This window comes from Caretta caretta, chromosome 11, assembly GCF_965140235.1.
Source record: "Caretta caretta isolate rCarCar2 chromosome 11, rCarCar1.hap1, whole genome shotgun sequence".
NCBI classification, from domain to species: Eukaryota; Metazoa; Chordata; order Testudines; family Cheloniidae; genus Caretta; species Caretta caretta.
The window spans coordinates 40,114,207-40,136,865 of NC_134216.1; the positions used below are offsets into that span (position 1 = coordinate 40,114,207).

At 37.4% G+C, this 22,659-nt stretch overlaps 1 protein-coding gene across 2 annotated transcripts in view; it reads right to left on the minus strand.

Moving 5' to 3' along the window:
- Positions 1-639: 639 nt before the first annotated feature.
- The window catches only part of TLK1 (tousled like kinase 1), a 129,549-nt gene continuing 107,529 nt past the window's right edge, over positions 640-22,659 (minus strand). For both annotated transcript variants that reach the window (XM_048869419.2, XM_048869420.2), the window contains exons 14-21: positions 21,568-21,649; positions 20,387-20,478; positions 20,204-20,293; positions 19,243-19,412; positions 17,007-17,142; positions 7,799-7,910; positions 7,350-7,457; positions 640-2,389 (exon numbers count right to left, since the gene is read on the minus strand). In XM_048869419.2, the coding sequence (XP_048725376.1) occupies positions 2,213-2,389; positions 7,350-7,457; positions 7,799-7,910; positions 17,007-17,142; positions 19,243-19,412; positions 20,204-20,293; positions 20,387-20,478; positions 21,568-21,649 (967 nt within the window). In that variant the 3' untranslated portion in view covers positions 640-2,212. The remainder of the gene's footprint in view (positions 2,390-7,349; positions 7,458-7,798; positions 7,911-17,006; positions 17,143-19,242; positions 19,413-20,203; positions 20,294-20,386; positions 20,479-21,567; positions 21,650-22,659) is intronic.

The following is a 22,659-nucleotide window of genomic DNA, read 5'->3' on the forward strand; positions in this document are numbered from 1 at the left end:
AGGTAACAACATTTATAAAATTGTAAGCTCTTTTGGGCAGGAACAGGCTGTATCTTATTACAGGGCCTCCCAGGCACTACCATATAATAGATGTAATACATAATTAACACAATCTGAACAACAAGAATACAATTTACTCAATCTTGCACTTTTTTTTTTTGCTTAAGCAAAAATACTCCTTGACTTAATTGCAGATATCAGTACAGACATGGTGTGGGAAGGTAACACAACCTTTAGAGTGCCTAGAACATTTCTAGCTACTCCAATTCCCACTTGAGCTCAGAGAGCAAGAGAAATGGCTTTGTCTCTGCAGTGTGGGTGGTACAATGGGGAGAAAGGTCCCTGCACTTTTGAGGAGGAAAAGTCACTATTTGGACCTAAAATGTTATGTTTTCTTCTGTGGGAGACAGAGTAGTTTGAAACCTTCACTTAAGATAATGACTTCTATGAGCCCCACTCACCACAGTATTGCCTCTGTAAGAAAGAACAGCAGCAGTTTACTTCAATACCACTGTTGTCTGAAATATTTTGGGACCCTTTAAGTTCTACTGGCTTTTTTGTGAGCAAAAGAATTACTTCTAGCAGTGTCTGATAGGCACTGCCAAGCCGATTCCCCAGGTGCAATAACTTTATACATACTTGAAATTTCAACTGTCATTGTTTTATTACTGTTTTGGCTACATTCTCTACAATTTCAGCAGCATCTTAAAGAGACAGTTAATGTATCTTTATGTACAATGAAAACAAAATGGCTTGTAACATCAGAAACAAGAGCCACAGTTTAACTGTACAATAGTAAATGAAAACCTGTGGTAATACAGCCTCCTTTTTCTGCAGCATGGACAAAATTACATTTACGAATTCAGCATCATGAATGGGACAGTAAAAGGAATAATGTACGTAAGAGAGACAGAGTTCTGAAGAATAAGTTTCTACCATACAAGGCAGTTAGAAAATGTTTCACATTTTAAAATATCTGTACAAGCCACAAGAAACATTTCCTTGTTGATAGGAACTTCCAGAAATAGAAAATAACCATGAACAACTTCTACATCTAGTATCAATGTGCTCCACAGGTTAAGAGCACAAGAAACTGACTTAAAGATCTGTACTGTATATGTCCAACACAGATTTCTTTTACATGCCTTGATTGTTAATGAATCATCTACTTTTAATCTCTCTATAACGTACAGTTGACTTGCACTTTAAGGAGGTCATCTGATTCTTTTGCAAAAGTAAAAGCAACATAATTTAGCAGCAATTAAAAGCGCCTTCAAGGAGACTTAAAAAAAATACAATATCCAATTAGAAAAAGCCATACTTTAAACATTTGTACAGGAATAAGTTGCTGAAATTTAATAACTGAAAATATGACCTCTGTACAACAATTTACAATAGCAGTAGAAGGGAATTCATCATTATCCTGCATAGAACATCATACATAACCTGTCTGCATTTGGATATATGCTATCATTTACTTTTATCAAAGGCCTGGAAAGTGGCAGCATTGTCAAAACTTGTGACAAGTACAATAAATTTGAAGAATGTAGATGGGTTCAAAATTAACTATTTGAGGGATAATGTACCAGAAACTATGCATCACCCTTCAAAATCTCAGTGAAACAAGAACACATGGGTTTTGAGGTACAGCCTTTAAATAAGACCAAATAGCCAAACAAAATATTATAACTTTATCTGAAAAGCTTAATACAGAATACAGCTGTGACACTCACTTCTTACTTTGGTTTCAACCACTTGGGAAGTAAGTTTTTGTTTTGTTTTTATGTCCAGACACTGAACCTTTCCTGTGTGTTCAAATTTGTCCATTACTTTTCTTATTTAAATAATGAAAAACTACCCTTCATGTTAGCACTCTCCAGTATCAACCAAATGTACTTTATAAGTATTAAAAAGATTATTTACAGTGTTCCCAAAAAACCCCCAAACCTTTTCTTTACTCTTAAACATAGCACATCGATTTGTGTGCAACAAGCAGTGTCATTCTTCAATGTTTAAAGGTTACAGTCAGAAGGGTATATTTATTCACAGTCCATGATCCATTCCCATCATACAAATGGACACTAAGCAGAAGGACTTCAGTCTGAAAACACAGTAATCAAACTTGTCCTGTGTAAAAACACTCAAATGTTCACAAACTAGTCTGCATCTGGAAACTACAAATATATCATGCCAGTCTTCACTTGGAGAAATTTCAGTACGAAATAATGCTTGAAGTAGGTGGCGTAGGGGATGCTGCCAGCCCAGTCATATGTAAGTTTCCTGAAGAATTTGATCTTCTCATGTGAGGGAGAAGATAAGGATCGTTAGCCAGCTGGTGGACATCAAATCGATCCTCTTTGCGGTATGCTAAACAGCGTCTGATAAAGGCCTAGAAAAGCAGGGGGGGAAAAATTACTAGTATTCCAAACAAAATGAATGCTGCTTATGAGTCAATTCTTCCTCCAGTTGATTTAACAAGTTCTAAACAGTTTAAGAGTTGTTTTCAAGCAGCTCAATTCAGCAAGACAATGTAATTTGTAACTAACTAGTGGGTCCCCACAATTCTGCAACACTTATGTCAAAATGGTAGGAAGGGTACAACAAATGCAGAGCAGACAGAATTCTATGGCAACTTTCAGTGAAGCCTCTGGCATTTCTATGACAATATTCGCTTGTAACAGCAATTTTGAAGATAATCTTCCTTCTTCTGCATGCAAGGTTTTTTCATCTTAAGGATTGCAAAACTGAAAAACCTCTTCACTACCTTTCCCACCACCTACATTGATTTAAAGTTCTGCTTCTGTGCTCTGCTCTTCCCTTACTCTTGACTTTACACCAACCATTTCTCAGTGGCACTTGTTTACATACTTGTTAGTCTGCTAGCATGTAACAACAAATCTAGTGTCACTTTAAAAAAAAAATCAATCTTATTTGAAAAACTTCATAAACAGACAAAAACTACGGAATCCACATTTTACATGAAAACAAACATCCTTCAACACAAAACACATTACTGTTTTGAAATAATATTTGCAACCAATAAATTGAAGCAAGTGCAGAAGTCTGAGAATGTGGAGAGAGAATGCATGTTCGCCAGTGGGTTTTTATGGTCCTTCCAGATACATGCTTATTTTTCCATTCAGTGATGCTAGAAGGGTTGTTCTCTCTAGCAGATTTAGAGATGTTCTCTGTAATAATGAGGATAGCTATGGCAATGTTCCAGAAATAGGATATTGGCACTGGTGGGTGGGTGGGAGGGAAGGAATCATCTTGGTCCATTTCAGAAAGATTGAATTTGGGAGGCTCTGTGGTAGTGAAATTAAGCAGCTGTCAGACTGTGCTAGAATTATTGAATGTGTAATCAAATATATTCTCACAAGATCATATGGCATGTAAGAAATTAGCATCTTCAGAATTTAGAAGATTTCTATAACTTTCCTTTGTGGAAACCATAGGAAATTCTACTGTGAATCAGATAGAGAGTAGATGAGAAGTTGATTAAATTATTCCATTCTAGTTGTCCTCTGTAAATTAAGAAGGTTTTATCACACTGGTTTGCCTAGATGTGCGGGAATCTAGCAAAAAACTACTCTTGATGGTGCTGGATGTCAGGCTGGAAAGGCACTGTACCTCTAAGCATCCTGTATTTTAAAAAAGTTGGCTGAAAAATCCCCTCACAGCAAACTCCTAGCCCCCAACCTACTTCCCCTAGGCTTGACAAAATTTGATTTTTAAAAAAAATAATTTCTGTGGATAATATTGATTTTTATTTTTAAACATTTTTTTTTTCAATTTTTAATTTATTTAAAGTTTTACAGTTGGGAGAAATCACGGGGGAGGATCAGAAAATAATTTAACAACAGTGGACATTGAGATTCAAAAACTTAAAGCTTAATAACATTAACACACAAATTGTAAACATCATATTTCAAAATATAAAAAGTAAAAAAATCCTTAAATCAATTCCTAGTAAGTTCTCTAGAAACATTTTTCTTACTTTGCTTACCTGTACATTTCAATTATCAATGGAAATATTTTTTGTTGATTCATGGGTACAGTTAAATTGACATTTACCGATAAATACCTGATCCTTCCAACCCTATATATATTCTATAATCAACTCAGAATCCTTCTCTGTACCTCAGAATTGTTAAATACTAAGGCATTGTCCAGTCCTAAATAAGTCCAATCTCCTGCTGTTAGTCCCTGAGTCCAATGCCCAGCATCAGGCTACACATTAATTTCCGCACCCTAATGGGGGCTAGGGCTTTGGCATTCAGTGATGGGTAATCCCTATCACCAGTACGTAAAAGGGCATGCTTTCCCTATAGTGCTCCCTACTGGTCAAGTGTGGCTCTGCAGAGACCTGCCTCAGTTTCCCCTTCTCCCAGGGCTCTGTAATAAACTCCACACAGCCTTCTGGTGATTAACATTACCCTGCCTGGGACTTTAACATCATAAACCGTTCAAAATGAGCCTTTAAGTCCCAAAATAAAGTCCATCACCACAACACAAAAGCTCATACTTAGATCTGGTGCCTTCAGCCAATCCTGGAGCTGTTTTTTTCTCTAAATCTGCTCTGCACCAAGCAGCCACTACCTGCCCTTCCTAACTAGAGTTCAGCCTTCTTTAACACACTCTCTCGGGCTCAGAGAGAGGGTCAGCAGTCAACCCTCCACTGCTGCTGTCCTGATCTTCCCCTAGTTATTCTCTTGTTCAGGAGTCTCGTTCTCTCTGCAGCCCCTCTTGCAGCTTCCTCTAGCAGCACCCTTACCTCCTTGGATTGAGAGAGGTCCTGCGTAGCCATCCTTCCCCTGCTGCTATCTCCCATTTTATAAGGCCCTAGTGCCTTCCCTTAAGCCCAACTGGATAGCATCTGTACTGGACCCTGCTCCCTCTTAGAGGGGCCATTAACCCTGTGACACAGTGCTATGGATTTAACTAACATACCCTGAAAAAAATAATTAGTATTTAGTTAAGTAATTAGAGTGTGGGAGGATTAGGGAAAAATCCTCCTTTCCCTGATAAAGCAATTCAGTTTTTTACCCTTTGTCCTAAAATAAAGACTGAAGATCAAAGAAAAACATGCATTTGTTAGTGATGCAAATTTTATAGAAACTGGACTTGTACATAGCAGTTTCATCATAATTTACTGTAACTACTGCATATCCAATAACTGCAGGTCTTTTTATATAAAGATATGTTACTTTCCTACTGAAAAATAAAGTAAAAAATCATGCAAATATATGTGTTTGTATATTAATATTCAGCAGTTCTTGGACATTTTTGGATTTTAGCATTTTAACATTTTAAAAAATAAATGAATTATTGAAATAGTATGCTAAGTCCTTGGGGCAGGGTTTTGTTTTTAAATCTTTGTGCACCTATAACACAGTATAAACAACAACATAATGCAAAAGAGAGCTAAACACAAATTGGAAGAAAATGACATGAGGACCTTAAAGTACAGTCACACACTGAAAACTGACTGTAAAAATATCATCAAGAATATCTATGTTTATTTAATCTAAATAATTTTTAGATCAAATTTTCAGTTTACAATGTGTTTTTTCCAACTGCCAGGTCTGGCTTCTTTCTTGCTTCCACACTGCCATCAATACAAAGTCTGCAAATGCATGTTAGTTTACACTTGACGATGGTGTGCATATCAGAAAAGAATTCATCTCTCTCATATAGGTATAGTAGATAATCAATGCTAATAACAGTAAAAGATGAGTAAAAATTATTTTATGTCACTAATGGAAGCAAATACTACTCACAATACAAATAGAGTGATAAGTTGCCAGTTTTAAATAGCCATTTTCTGACTATAACCACATTTAAATAGCTGTTGCCTCATGTTTTCCTTCAATAAATTCAATCACAAAAACCATCAGGGTCAAACTAAAAGGTAAGGGGCATAAACTATTAAAAAATGTAAGCTTATCAGTCACATGCTGTTCTCATATTGTATGTGCCTGTGTCCATTAACTGAATACAAGAGACCCAATTTTTCCAAAAGGAGAACAAAAATTAAAGGACAAACAATTCTTCTTGAAATGTCTACATAAACTTTATGTGACCCCTAACTGAAACTTGCTCTATATGAAATTCCTTTTAAGAATATCACCAACAGAAATGTATGCAGGCAAAACATAACAAAAAGACTCATTCCAAAAAGATTCACATCTTTTTGAAAAGTAGTCTCTAGAGTTACTAAATTATGTCTACTTTTCCCTCTTAACCTTCAGAGCCAGAATCTTACTTATTTGAACAAGATTCCACATTGCTCCTACTTCTACACCAATTGGATTCCAAAAGATGTATTCCTTACATTGTTACATTAATTGTTTTCCAACACTGGAAGTAGTGCCCAATCCTTTTCCTATAGCATTATTTTGAACCAGCACTGAGTCTTTTGCTTGAGTCAAGTCACTAATATCCAGAGTAAGCATAAGAACAATTTTAAATTAAGTACCTCAGATTTATTTCCCCCCGCCCCAATTTCTAGAACCTAGTTTATGGTACAGGTGTCCACAGCTATAATCACCAAAGTCACTGGAATCTCCTTTTATCCTCACTTCTCTGTAGAATCTTGAATAATATGTCTAGGCAGAAGGGGTTAGACATTTCTTCCAGTCCCAAAATAATGTGTTTTTAAATGTACTGATCTCTGCCCTGCATGCCCTATGGCAGCCCAGCTATTTTGATATTCTTGTCCCTCCTGAAGTTGATCCGATCTTGAAAACGTACTACTTAATCAGCCTAGAGTTAATGTGGCTGGTACATTATGAATTTCAGAAGGAGCAATAGTAGAAGGCATTTTCCAGATGCATTCCAGCAGTGATGCTGGTTCTTCAGATTGAGAAAATTAGGTAACAAACATCCACTACTTTCAGAAGCAGCCTGTTACAAAACAAACTTTTAATGAAATGACTTAATTAGCTAATACAGTGAGGCAGCCAGAGTCTTCTAGGGAATAAACACCACAAAAAGACAGCATCAGTGATGACAGTTTTTGAGAAGGCCTGGTTTGAAGCACTTTGGAGTCCTTTTGGAGGAAAGGCACTACGTAAATGTAAAATATGAAGTAGGTCTGTCCCAGATTACTTTTGGGCATCTGATCTTGGTTAAGTCCCAAAAGAGATATATTCTACAAAAAACTGAAATAATTTCAAACTGTAAAGAGAGGCTGTAACCAGAGGCTGTAACCTGTCTCTTTCCCACTTACGTGGTATTCTTAAATTACTGGTAATTTTATAGCTTGCTTCTAAAGTAAATACTCTAAAACCAATCAATAAATTTAGTATTTGCTTCATGCTACTTAATTAGGTTCAAAGAAAATTTACCTTGGCTTCATTGCTTACAACAGGTTTAACTGGGAACTGGACTTCTGTGGCTTTTAATATTGTGTTTTCTTGTAGGATATCTTGTTGTGATTGATTATGACCAAATGGCTGAAAAATAAATTCAGATAAATTTCCTCATGAAGCATCCAAGTATCAATTTCAGTGACAACATATCTTCACTCTAATTTATGTTATTTTAAACTGTCTCTGTGCTCACAAAAATATCTAACACCACTTTTAAGTAAAATTACATTTTTATGTCAGGCTAGACTATTTGTTCCTCTACCTCTTGTTTGAAAGAGGCATCAACGAACATAGTATCAATGTTCAGAAACTGAAGTAACATTGATTTAAGGTCTTTATGACCACAATTTCAGTGCGTAGTGGAAATATAGGTAGAGAAGCTTGTCTTAAAGCTGTACAAGGTTTTTAAACACATTTTGTCTCACCTTTCTTCCATAAAGACACTGGAAAAAGATTACTCCAACTGACCATACATCAACCTTGTTTGAAATCTTCGGCGGCTCTTTCCCAACTACAAAACACTCTGGAGGCAAGTACCTGTAAAACCAAAACCTTGTCACTGCAAGTAAGCCCACAATCTTTAGAACATGTTCAAACACAAAGTTATACATCTGACTGCACCTGATTCTTTAACATGGGTACAGTTATTTCAAGTCTGTGGGTTTGTTTGTTTGTTTGTTTTTAATATCAAGAGTGACATTGTAATTTTCAATTGTCCATAGTGTCAGACACAGGTAATAGAACTAATCAACTATACAGTGAGATTTCAATTTTTAGAAAGTGAAGTTCATGTTGAATAAAATAGACCTTATTCTTTATCTCATATTCCTAGGAGTGGGCAAAATAACTAATGCCTGAGATACTAATTATTTAGAGATTGGGTCCCTAGACTGGATATACACTCCTCCCTTTTTGTTGCCTGTTCTCACAGGAGGTAAATAAATTAAATATGTATTTATTAAAATGTCTATGTAAATCTCAAGATTGTTTTCTACCTATTATAGAAGCAGAAAACTCTAAAAATGACTATACAGTATTTTACATGAATCAACATTAAAGCTTATGTAACCCTTCCATTACTGTCCCTTCTTCACACCTGATGACTTACTGCAACGTATTGTATATCAATTAAATGAAAATACACTGTATAGTACACACAGTAGGTAGTGAATAGTTTAAAAGAGATACAATGAACATAGACATTCAGCTTCTGTAAATGACAATTTACACAAATTCCTTATGAAGTAACTCCCTCTTCAAATTATCTTACAGCATTTCCTTCTATGAATCAACCTTTTCAAGACATACTAGGAGACAGAAAACAGCTAGTTTCTAAAGAAAATCCAATCATTTTGGCAATGTGATGTGTTGAAATTTAGTAGTGGTATAAAGGTCATGGACCTTACTATTTTTTGAACTTGTACTAATTTATAATGTAATTAGTGCACATGGCATTTCAGACTAGCTAGAGGTAAAGGACCAAAATTTTAATAACAGATTCCCCTAAAGTTAGGCACTTAAATAAATATTGAGAGGCTTAAGTAGATATAACATCAGAAATAGTTCAAGGTGCCTAATATCTCTAAAAAATAAAGCCACTTATTTAAGTACCTAAATATGGAATTAAGCACCCAACTTTAGGCTCCCAAGATTGAAAATTTTGTCAGGTGATTTTATGTGTATGTATTGTATAAATGACTACAGGCATTATTATGCCAGTAACAGAATATTAATATACCAATAATTTTAAAAGATGAAACACAGCAAATAATAAATTATACCGAATTATAGGGCCAAACTGAAACATTAATGAAACAAAACAATACATACACAGACATTTTTACACAAGCTATATAGAGTTGTGGACTAGAGAATACCTTTAGCCTGACACAGTGACTAGAAAGTGAAAAAGTCAATCAAGTTGTAGAGAGATATCACAATGAGTGAAAATAATCCTAACACATCCATATTATTTAACATTTTCATTTGACATAAATATTTCCAAATATTAATGTGTCTCTCTCTCCCCCTCCTCCCCCTGCCATATGGATATAGTATTTCCTAACTACTGAGTGCTTGACTTTGCTACCTAAATTATGTTTTTTCAATGTGGGGGGTTCTGTGTTTCGTTAGCTAAAGAAAAAGGTAAAAACAAATTCTATTATTTAAAACTTAGTAAATGGAAAAAGTTACAGAACTGATAGGTACAGTGTTGACTTTTCTGTTTAAAATTAAGTTTGAGCCCCTGACTTCTTTCCTTACTGCAGGTAAACTAACAAAAAGAGGCTAAGTGCTCAGAAGAATTGGCGGATAACGGGCTGGCCAACACTACCCTCCTACTTACTCTTCACACCCACTAGCAGGATTGAAGGGCTGCTATGGCAAAGAGTAGAAAAGCCAAAAGCACTTTCAGAACAGGGAGGTACTGGGCACAGCAAACCCCAGCCAAGAAGTTTCTATAAACAATGAAGACACTCACTGGTTTCCCTGTTCTGTAGGTAGTTTTATCATAATAGCTTTTTGTAAAAGTGCCTGAGTGCACAAGAAAGAAGAGCTGGTTTATCCCCAGCCTTCATTACCACCGAACAGATACACTGGTGGGATGTCTCTGGGCCTCCTACCTACCTAGTGAAGGTAGGATGCAGGAAGGGTGTGAGTGTAATTTCCCTCCTTGGGGTATCTCAGACTGGCTCTACAGCCTGCTGCTGCTAATCCTGCCCTACAGCTGCTAATATCCTCGCTCTTCAAGAGCGACGGTGTTTCCTACTACCTCCTCACATGGCTGCCATGAGCAAGTCCTAGGGCTTGTCTTGGTTATAACATTTTATGTATGTGTTAGTTAACCTGACTCTTAAAAAGCACGTTCCAACACAATTCGGAACATAACTTTGCAGTCAGTGCAGACAAGGGCAAGTTGTATTTCACATTGTGTCAGCTAATCTTGATTCTGTTCGACCATGTCTTGGTGACAATGCTGAATCTAATTTATCCTTGTCTACAATGATTACAAAACTGTGGCCAGTATACTGTTAACTAACTCTTTAAGGTTATATTCTAACATGATTAGATTTCATAGCAAACACAATTCCCTAAAGTGCTCCCTCTTTTCATCAATAGGTGTGGAGCTTATTCCTGAAACCAAGTAGTATTAATTAAGGGGTATTCAATTTCTGGGATTAAAGGTGGCACAATTGACAAGAAGGGCTTTAAACCAGGAGATGAGGGGACAAGACTGGGAGAGACTCGTGAAATCTTCACATCTGGCTTCAATACACAGGAACAGGAAAATCAGCTAAATGAAGCTATAGTAAGTAGTAGTGGAACATCACAAGGAAGAAAACCAGGTGAGGTCTGAGGGAAACAACTGAAATGCTTGTACACAAATGCCAGGAGTCTGGACAATAAAATGGAGCAATTGGTGCTACTGGTGCAGAAGTGAAACCAGATATTATAGCAATTACAGAACATTCATGACTGGAATACAGGTACTGAAGGGTATGTGCTGTTTGAGACAGAGAGAGAGAGGAATAAAGGTAAGGGTTGTACGTCAACGAAGTGGTACACTAAAGAAATACAAAGTGATTGTATGGACAAAACAGAATTTGTTTTGTCCATACAATCTGTTTCAAATTCACTTTATGGAAGGATTGTAAAAAGAGGGTCTTGTTGCGATAGTATCAGAGGTCTGCTATAGACCCCCATGGTCAGACTCGCATATACACAGAGATCTCCAATATTATTAGAGACAAATACGTTTAGGAACAATAATAATGACAGACTAACTTCCTGGATACAGATTGGAGAACAAATGCTCTTAATATTGGTAAGACCCATGTAATCCCGGATGTGATAGATGACAGTTTTCTTCCTCAAATCATCACTGAACCAACAGTTGATGCAATTTTAGACTTGCTTTTAGTAAGCAGTGAGGACATCAAAGAAGAGCAAATCATAGGAAATTACCTTGGATCAAGTGATCATGGGCTAATTCAATTTAAATTAAGTGAAAAGATAATCAAAACCAGGTTGTGAACTATAATTTTTTATTGTAAATGGGCAGACTTTGGTCAATTAAAAGAATTAGTTAAAGAAGTCAACTGTAATGAAGAGCAGAAAAAACTTAAATGTGGAGGTTGCTTGGAATTTCTTCAGATCAACTATACAAAACTATCAGAAATTTGCATCACAAGAAAAGGGAAAAAAAACTTGTAGGGAAAGGCTAGAGACCCAGCTGAATGAATGACCACCTAAAAAATTTATTAGGAGTAAGCAGAGAACCTATAGGGAATAAGAAAAGGCAAAAAAAGCAAAAAAAGATCTACATTGTGGAGGTTAGAAAAAGGAGGAGAAAAGCGAGAATTACCAAAAGTCAAGCTGAATTAGCTCTTGCCATGGACATTTAAATAAATAAAAAGTTTTTTAGTTATATAGAAACTATGGAAAGATGAGGTTGGGCCATTATGCAGTGTGGATGGGATGGAGATTAAATATAATCTAGATACAGCCCAAAAACTAAATACATAAAATTTGCCTCAGTTTTCAGTAAGGATGACATTACAGAATATGTACATGTAATGGAAATGAGTGTCAAGAAGTGGAAATTTCTACATCTCAGGTAGAGGAAAATTTAAAGATCTTATTGTGCTCAAATCGGTGGGACCAGATAATTTCCACCCCAGAATACTGAAACAACTGACATATGACATTGCTAGTCCAGTAGCAAGGATATTTAATAAATCTGTCTATTCAGGGGTAATGCCATATGACTGTAAAATACCTATTTAAGAAAGGGAAAACAAGTGATCTGGGCATTTATAGGCCTGTTAGTCAGACTTCAGTAATATGTAAAGTTTTAGATCAAGTTGTGAAGGAAAGAGTAATTACATTCATAGAGGAAATTGGTAAAGGGGATGTAATGCAATAAGGGTTAACAAAGGTAGAACATGATAAACTGACATGATTTCCTTCTTTGAGAAAATAATTGTTTTTTTAGATAAGGGAAGTGCAGTAAACCAATATACTTGGACTTCAGTAAAGCGTCTGACAACAGTATCATATGGGAAATTATTTCTTAAATTAGGGAATATAGGGATCAGTACAAGCATTGTAAGGTGGATAAGTAATTGGCTGAAGGGGACAAGGCAGTGGGTTATGCTAAAAGGTGAATTACTGGACTAGAGGGAGGTTATTAGGGGAGTTCCTCAAAGATTAGTCTTGAGGCCAATCTGGTTCAACATTTTTTATTAATGACCTTGGCATAAAAAGTATAAGTGTGCTGATGACATTTGCTGATGACACAGCTGGGAGGCATTGTCAATACAGAGGAAGACTGGATTATTATACAGGAAGATCTGGATGAACTTGAAGACGGGAGTGAGAGAAATGGGATAAAATTCAATGGTACAAAATGCAAAGTCATTCACTCAGGGTCCAATAATAAGAATTTCTGCTTCAGCTGGGGGCTCATCAGTTGGAAGTGACAGAGGAGGAGAGAGACCTGGATGTGTGGGTCTATCACAAGATGATTATGAGCCACCAGTGTGATGCAGCTGTGAAAAAGGCAAATGTGATCCTAGGAAGTATCAGATGAGGCATTTTCAGTAGAGATAAAGTAGTATTAATGCCATTATGTAATGCACTGGTAAAACTTCATTTGGAATACTGGTACGATTCTGGTTACCCATGTTCAAGAAAGACTAATTTCAACTAAAGCAAGTGCAGAGAAGAGCTAGTAGGAATAAGGGGAATGGAGGGCCCATAAGATAAGGGGAATGGAGGACCCATCTTATGAGAGAAGACTGGAAGAACATGGCTTGTTTAGTCTAGTAAAACAAAGGCGCAGGGGAGATATGATTGCTCTCTAAAAATACATTAGGGGATATGATTGCTCTCAGGGAGGGTGAAGAGCTATTTAAGCTGAAGGACAATGCTTGCAGAAGAACAAGCAGATATAAACTGTCCATGAACAAATTCAGGCTGGAAATCAGAAGAAGGTTTCTGTCAGAGGGATAAGGTTCTGGAACAGCCTCTCAAAAGGAGTTGAGCAGGCAAGCAACTATATTATTTTTAAGAGAGAGCAGAACAAATTTATGAGAGCTACTGTATGATGAGGTTGCTCGTGGTGTTAGGGGGAAGGGCTCAATTGCCCTGGGGCTCACTTTTGGTTTATGTCTTATGCATCTGAAGCTCATACTTCAGGGTTTCACCTGGCAACCAGTAGGAGTCAGTAAGGGATTATTCATTTGCTCCCCAGTATATTCTGGGTGGGTGTTTTTTTCTCCTTTCTTTGAAACATTAGGGAGGACCCACAGCTGGAGATGAGATATTGGACAGAGCTCTAAGGCAGCATCAAGCATTCTCTCTCCCAGGTGCTTGGCTGATTGGTTCTTGCTCACGTACTCAGGGTCTAACTGATTCTCATATGCGGGGTCAGGAAGGAATTTTCCCCTAGGTCAGACTGGCAGTGACCTTGGGGGCTTTTTTAGGGCTGTTGATTAATCACAGTTAACTCACACTATTAACTCAAAAAAATGAATCGCTATTAATTGCAGCTTTAATTGCACTGTTAAACAACAGAATACCAATGGACATTTATTAAATATTTTGGATGTTTTTCTACATTTTAAAATATATTGATTTCAATTACAACACAGAATACGAAGTGTACAGTGCTCACTTTATATTTTTTAATTATAAATAGTTGCACTGTAAAAATGATAAACAAAAGTAATAGTATTTTTCAATTCCCCTCATACAAATACCATAGTGCAATCTCTTTATCGTGAAAGCACAACTTACAAATGTAGATTTTTGTGCACTCAAAAACAAAATGTAAAACTTTAGAGCCTACAAGTCCACTCAGTCCTACTTCTTGTTCAGCCAATTGTTAAGACAAACAAGTTTGTTTACATTTACGGGAGATAATGCTGCCCACTTCTTATTTACAATGTAACCGGAAAGTGAGAACAGACGTACACATGGCACTTCTGTAGCCGGCATTGCAAGATATTTACGTGCCAGATATGCTAAACATTCGTATGCCCCTTCAAGCTTTGGCCACCATTCCAGAGAACATGCTTCCGTGCTGATGGCTCTGGTTAAAAAAATAATGCATTAATTAAATTTGTAACTCAACTCCTTCAGGGAGAATTGTATGTCTCCTGTTCTATTGCATTCTGCCATATAGTTCATGTTATAGCAGTCTCAGATGATGACCCAGCATGTTGTTCGTTTTAAGAAAAACCTTTTTCACTGCAGATTTGACAAAACACAAAGAAGGTACCAATGTGAGATTTCTAAAGATAGCTACGGCACTTGAACCAAGGTTTAAGAATATGAAGTGCCTTCCAAAATCTGAGAGAGACGGGGTGTGGAGCATGCTTTCAGAAGTTTTCAATGCAGAAACTACAGAACCCGAACCACCAAAAATGAAAATCAACCTTCTGTTGGTGGCATCTGACTCAGATGATGAAAATGAACATTGTTATCGAGCAGAACCCATCATCAGCATGGACGCACGTCCTCTAGAATGGTAGATGAAGCATGAAGAGACATGAATCTTTACTGCATCTGGCACGTAAATATCTTGCAACACCATCTCCAACAGTGCCATGAGAACACCTATTCTCACTTTCAGGTGATGTAACCAAGAAGTGGGCAGCATTATCTACTGCAAATGTAAACAAACTTGTCTGTCTGAGCGACTGCCTGAACAAGAAATAGGACTGAGTGGACTTGTAGGCTCTAAAGTTTTACATTGTTTTATTTTTGAATGCAGTTTTTTTAATACATAATTCTATATTTGTAAGTTCAACTTTCACGATAAAGAGATTGCACTATAGTAGTTGTATTAAGTGAATTGAAAAATACTATTTCTTTTATTTTTACAGTGCAAATATTTATAATAAAAATAAATATAAAGTGAGCATTGTATACTTTGTATTCTGTGTTGTAATTGAAATCAATGTACTTGAAAAAGTGGAAAACATCCAAAATATTTATATAAATGGTATTTCTATTATTGTTTAACAGCACGATTAATCACAATTAATTTTTTAAATTGCTTGACAGCCCTAGTTTTTTTGCCTTCCTCTACAGAGTCTGGATGTGGGTCACGTAGCATGATTATTTAGTTGTATCTCATTTAATCATTTCCCTGCCACTGTTGGGGCCTTGAGCCCTGGTGCACCTTGGTCCCTCCTATTCTCTGTCTGTGGCACTGAATAGGCTAGTCTCCTGTGGGTTGTAATATTTTGGTCTAATTTTGGTTGTTGGGTTTAACATGCAGGTGCTGGATGGTGTTGGTGGCCTGTAATATGAAGAAGGTCAGGCTAGATGATCTGATGGTCCTTTCTGGCCTTAAACTCTCTAAGTAGCAGGAGAAGCGGGCACCCCCTCCACTTCCCACATACATTTTTCAAATAAATAGTCATATGAAGATATAAACTGGCCATGCCCTTCATAGTTTTTGGGCTTTTGCATAAAGTGAGAGGTCAGAGTGTATTCAGTCTTACTTTTCCATAAGACTTTTACACTTGTGCTGATCTGGGAAATGTATTTAGGTATACATTTTTTAAAATGCTTCGTTTAGGACATATGTTGCAATTTCACTGCATGGTAATGAAGATTTCAGGCACGCATATGAGAAATGCCTAATTCTCAAAGGTCCTCCTAAGGGTCTAACCTAGTGTACAAATTTTAATTAACATACACAATACTGGAAAACACTCTATAACATTTTTATACTAACACAGTAGATTTATCCTATATGTACATATGTAATAAAAACTGCAATATATATATTATCCCTACACATATAGTATGGCTGGTCAGTTTTCCAGTCAACTGAACCTTTAAGACTAAAGGAATTATTTTAATGTGTGCGTATACATGGTCTATCTGAAGATGATGATCTGGGGATCTGAAGTTCTTGGAATTGATAACATTTCTCCCACTAAGATTTCCCAGTGCTAAGCATCTATGCAAACCCATCACTCCTGGGATGGCTGTCATGAACTACCAAAAGTCAAAGGGTTTAATATATATTTTCTTCTTGGAAAACATGTTTATAACATTCTGAACTAAAATGGTGATTCTTTCAGAATGTTCAAATATATATCCTGGCTGCTGCCTTCCTGGAAGATGATGAGTGAAGTATAAATTGACTTCCACAGGAGAAGTAAAAACAGAAACATAGGAATTGCCATACTAGAAGTAATCAAAGGTCCTCCTAGTCTAACTTCATTTTTCCAACACCCAACACTTTGGGGGAAAAAACCCCATACTAAAACCCTCATATTGCACCTAACTGTCCAACTCTATGCTTTGGGCCAGGGTGATTCTTTCTTACTTTAGCTGATCCCCAGATTTGAAAACAGATTAGCTAATGTAACTGTAGACGTTATTTGTACTCCTATAAACATTTTATTATATTATGCATCCTACAAAATTCAGTATTATGATGTTTCTTGAGCACTAAGATCCACAGGCTAAATGTTGCATATAAATCATTTTCCTTTCACCATTTTACATCTGATGCTTTTAATCCTAGATATCTGTGTAAAACTGATTTTACATTATTGAAATTTGAACAATAAGAGTTTAAACAACATATCTGTCCAAACTTAAAATTACCAATAAGTTCCTGCCCCTTGTGAAGTTAAGTCCATTCCATCCACACCATAGCTGTCATCATCCATTATTTTAGAGAGACCAAAATCAGTGATTTTTATTTCTCCACATGCTGTTCCATCTACTAGAAGGATGTTACCTAACAATAACAAAAAATTATGAATGTGCAATCTTATCACAAAAATACTAAATAAGTGCTTCTTAATAGGTTCAATCTGCAGCAGTGCCTGATACGGCTGAAACAGCTGAACACCACCTTTCTACCCTCCTACTCAAATCACTGACCCCCTGCGCAGTTCTAAGTTTCTCCCAACTGCAGTGGCCCCCCAAGGGACTGATTGGGTAGCTGGGAAACACCAGATCACAGCAACTCTGGCTATGGTGCTTTTTCCCCACGTATTGTCCCAAAAACATGTTCTACCAGCATCACAGAATTCACAGGAAGCTGGTTAAATTGGCTTTAAGGCCAGCCTCTATATGCCCCCCAAAAACAGTGCAAAGGGGCTGCAGACAGGCCAAGGACCTCCCCCTCATGTTTTTAAACTGCACAGTGAATTTCTCGTATTATTTTTGTTTTTCTTTAGCATTATACTTTATTCATTATTTAAACAATTTTTTTTTTACCAATCTTAATTTAATATTTTTGAAAGAGAATGTAAATTGTCTTAATAAAAATATATTCAGAATTGTTCTATATGAGAACGGTCATCCCTGGAACTGTGCAAAAGAGCATGCATACCATACAACTCTATCCTCTCTAGAAGAAATCCATGTTAACAGTGTCCTACTTATTAAGCGGTAGCTTGATGTTGTACAGTTGATGTAGCTTTGCCTTAAGGAGTTAACAATTTAAGATTCACAAAGAGAGTACTAACAAACTAGATGGCCAAATGAAGCCCCAAGGTAGAAGATGGTGTAAATCTGTTTAAAATGGTCACTTTCACTTTATTTACTCTATGCTGAGTCATTATTGGAAGACTTCTCCATTGGAAGACGCATCCACTAAGATTTAAGGAGAGAACTGAATAAAGATGATGGTCATTAGACATGCAAGAAAAATTGGAGCGTTCCAGGCATAAGGGGATAGCATGGAAGAGGACATGAAGATAACAGTGGAAGGAGGATACAAAGGGAGCAGCTAGGAAAGAGGCCTGATTATAGCAAAGAAGGACAACACTTGTAGGCATGAGTGCAATTACACAGAGACTTCAATGTGAAGGCAAAATCCTTAACTAGATGTAGGTGATAGCCAGTGAAAGGATTTGAGTAAACAAGGAAAATGCGCAATAAAGGGAAATGATTTTCACAGCAGCATTCTGGAAAGACCAGAGGGGAATGAAACAAAAAATTATTTTCTTTGTATTTCTGAAGGTGTCCGTCATGTTCTCTGGATCTGTGATGGGGTGTGTACCCCACACAGGCATAAAAGGGGTTAATCATGCCCTGCCCAGGAAGGAGTAATGGAAGTGAGTCCTCCCAGCAGCCCAGAGAGGCTCTGTGAAGTACAGCCAATTAGGGAGGAGATGCAGGGAGCAACCCAGGCCCCAAAGGCTCAGATAAAAGGGAAGAGTAGGGTGAGTTGCTGCAGGGAGCCCAGCTGAATGCCCTGAGGTAAGGGCAAAGAAGGTGCTAGGGCCACAGAGAAGTGGCCCAGGGAAATATAGCAGCACTGACTGAGTTTATAGAGCAGCAGCAGGAGGCTGCTACTTACTGAGTTCCTGGGCCACATTAGTGGGTTGGCCTGGGTCTCCCCCCGAACTCGTCACTGGGGAAGTGGCTCAACTGTTGGATAGAGATCCCCTCCTGGAAGGGGGAAACAGATGACGATCTAGCCAGAGGGCTGAGTTGAGAAGAGGATGCTGCCGTTTTGGGAGCTAATAGAGGAGCCGTAGGCAGGAGCAGAGACAGAGTGCTGGTGTGCAGACTGCATATGTGGGCATCTGCCTCGAGCTAATCCCCAGCATGACCAGCAGAAGGCGCCAGTCTGGCGATGAGGGCTGCACCTTGTGACAGGGACTTACCCCATAAATTAAAAACACAAAATAATTAATGAGTTGAGGCAAGTGTTAGCAAAGAACAGACAAAGGTTTCAGCTGTAAAGATGTAAGAGAAAGATGGATTTTGGAGATGTTTAAGAACTGACAACCAGAAATTAATCTGAGATTTTCCAACACGGATTACAAATAAAATACGAGAGAACAAAATTATTGCATTTTCTGCTGTAACTTTTTTCATTTACCTGGCTTAAGATCATAGTGTATAATAGGGGGCTTGATCTCATTGAGATACCGTAGTGCATTTACTATTTGCATTACAATGGACCTAGCTTCCTTCTCTGACATCAGTTTATGTTGCTTGAGATAAAAATCCAAATCATTGCCTTCGCAGTACTCCAACACCGTACAAAACCTAGAGTAAAAATTCAGAAATACAGCGTCAGATAAGGCAGAGTACAAATTGCCATCTAACTGCACAATCATATGAAAAAAAATTAAAGACTGATAATGACAAGTTAACAATTTCATTTATATGAATAAAATAATCTAGCTTTTTTAATTAAGGGAAACTGGCATAACTAGTTAATTAAAAACCCAACATCAAAGCATTTGTATTCAACAGAAAAGAGACCACACAAATATTAGTGAGGCCATGTAAAAACTTTCCTTTTTGCATACTTAGACAAGTTTCTTGATAAAAAACATAGTGTAATCTCTTACAGTGAAATTCTGTGCTGGGTATCTTAAAGGCACAGCCCAAGGGAAGCATGGAAGTGGTTATGGATACTCCTAATCCTGGCTGCACAGGGAACTGGAGAAGCCCCTGGTGTAACTAAGACAGCCCTGGAGGTCTGTCTAAGTTGCAGTAGCTTCCCTGGGCTGTCCTATGTACTACAGTGCTACCTGGACTCACTTGCAGCACTGCATGCTGCAGTCCATCCCAACATGCCCCTTATACGAGGGTGTCCCCAGAAGGCAGCCTTACGACTGTCTTCCACAATGTCTGCACCATGGGGAATTTTCTACCAGCCAGAACTGGGGCTTTTAATGCCCCTTTACATTATTGCTCCAGTCATTTTAGATAATGAGGTCAGAGCTGAGGTGAGGATCTCACCCTTAATGTTCAAATACAGTCTTCATTTTAATAAAAGTAAGGTATTAAGAATACTTGGAATGTTCTAAAACCAGTGTCATTTCACTTACGTATCTGTATCCAGGGAGAAGTAGTCATAGAGTTTAACTATCCTGGGGTGATCCAGTTCTTTGTGTATTCTATACTCTCTGCAGGCATGTCTAAAAGAAGATGTTTAATATGTTTGTTAACTTTCCATGATCAACAGAACACAGTTCAATTTACCACAAGAATCCTAAATTATTAATATTTACTTGTGATAGTTTTCCTTCTTCTCATCTCTCCAGCTTTTGTTAAGTTGGTGTATTTTCACAGCAGCGTATCTTTGTTCATAAAGATCAAAAGCCTAGAAAACCAGATATGGGACAATTACAACCAAAGATGACCAAAAAAAACAACACCCAAAAAGGTCCAAATTCAGCATATAATCCACAGATCTACAGACAAATTAAGCAAAATGAAATTACACAGATGTGTTATAGAAAAACACTTCATAATCGTGAAGACCCAGTTAATTTGACGTATACAAACTTTATTACACAAGTAACACTACATGCAGTTTCTAGAGCCATGGTGTTGCACTAGATAGCTTATCATAACATTGACAATTTTGTTCCACTTTCCTCAGATATTTTCTTATCCAGCAAGACTTCTGCCAATTTTATATTCAGAAAAATAAATGTATCCGGAGAAGCTATGACTAACCAAGAGGTTACATCTATGTCTGGGTTCACGAAGGCTCATTTCAGTGGCACGTACTCCCTTCTATGGCTGTACCACAAGTCCCTAATTTTCCAATTTGTGTAATGCATTTTCCTTAGTTTACATATCAGCAAGTCTACAGTCACAATCCTGGCTTCTTCCCTATTACCAATGGAGCCTTTGTCTATTGATTACATAAGTATGATCAGTGATGCTCAGCTCAGTGATGCTCTCTCCCTCCATAAATAAGCTAAGGAGTTTTTCCAGCCTTTGTTTAAGAAGTGCTACTATTTTAGAACCACAGTTGCCAACTTTCACGGGTAAATAAGCACCCCAACTTTCACAATAAGCCAAAAATCAAGCTAATCCCATTTCAAAACAAGCCAATCCCTAAGAACCCAACACTCTATGTGACTAGATCCCCCAGGTGTGCAGTCTGGGATTGTGGTGGGCCCGCTGTGCACCCCTGACTCTCTCCCCCCTTTGCCCCTGCTTGCCAGGAGCTGATAAAAAAAAGAAGCAACAAGCTACAAGCCAAAAACACGCCAACAAGCAACTGACAAGCCAATTAAGCCAAAAACAAGCTCAATTTCTGCATTTTTTTCCATGGGTTTGTCACGTCTAACTAGAACCTTCTTAGTCCCTTAGTCCGGGAGATCAAAAGTAAGAAAATTATATATATAAACTTATGTGGCTATGAAATATTACATTAGCAGACCAAAATACAGATTACCTTATATACTTCACTGAAGCCACCTCGACCAAGTAAATGAAGTAACAAATATCGTTCATTTAATGTGGGATGATCTTTGAACCTTAAAAAGAAAGTAGGAAGACTTCAAGTAACAGATACATTTCAAGCTCTATTCTAGGTCCCTTCATATTATCATTTTAACCTAATTTATCCGAGTATTTTTTGATAAGAGAAAAACCCTGTTCAGTAATATTCAACTAAATATAATTTTAAGGCAGCACTGTGTAATATAGCTACGCAGTTTTTAAAATAGTAAATTAATGTTATCACTATATGGTATTAAATCAACAACTGCTACCAAAACACTGCCATTCAGACACTTAGTTTTGTTCAAGTCTTTTTTGAGAGATTATGAGAAATCTAAGTTTTACCATTAAGCTTTTAACTGTTTATATTTTTACTATATGTGAGTTGAATCCAATGAGAAACAAAATTTCAGCTGTTCTTTTGGGTATATACTGTCTGGGAAAAAGTGTTCGAGCTACTTCTGATTTTCAAATTTTATTGGATCAGTGACAACACAAATTTTATTTTCTATTTGCATTTTACATCACTAGTTCCAGTTTTGTTTTCAAAAGAAAAACAAACCCAAAATATTTCCTAACATTCCTTTTTCCTTCCCCCATCCCTCAGTTTAGCCTTTGTCCCATGTCCAATATACTACAGGAAGACAAGACACCAGGAAGGTGGTTTAATTAGGCTGCAACTTTAAGTAACCCACCTTGGACCTATTTGGCAGTAACTTGTCCAGGACAGGCCACCCTTTCTTGATAACCTGTTCTACCCATACCAACAGCCCCCACCCCATAAACATGCTGGGACCCTACCACCCTTCCCTCAAACAAGGGTAAAGGAAGTGGAGAAGAGGGGGCTATGTCCTTATTATGCCAGACATTAGGAGCACCAACCTCATTCTCCACTTTCTTTACAAGATGCCTTCTCTTAATCCACTTCCAATTCCAGTGCACCAGGGAAGTGGACCACTTTGGAACAATTACCTGCACTGCACACCTATCAAGCTGCAATAAAATTAATTTTTACAACCTATCCCACCCTTCAGGTCCCTGGGCT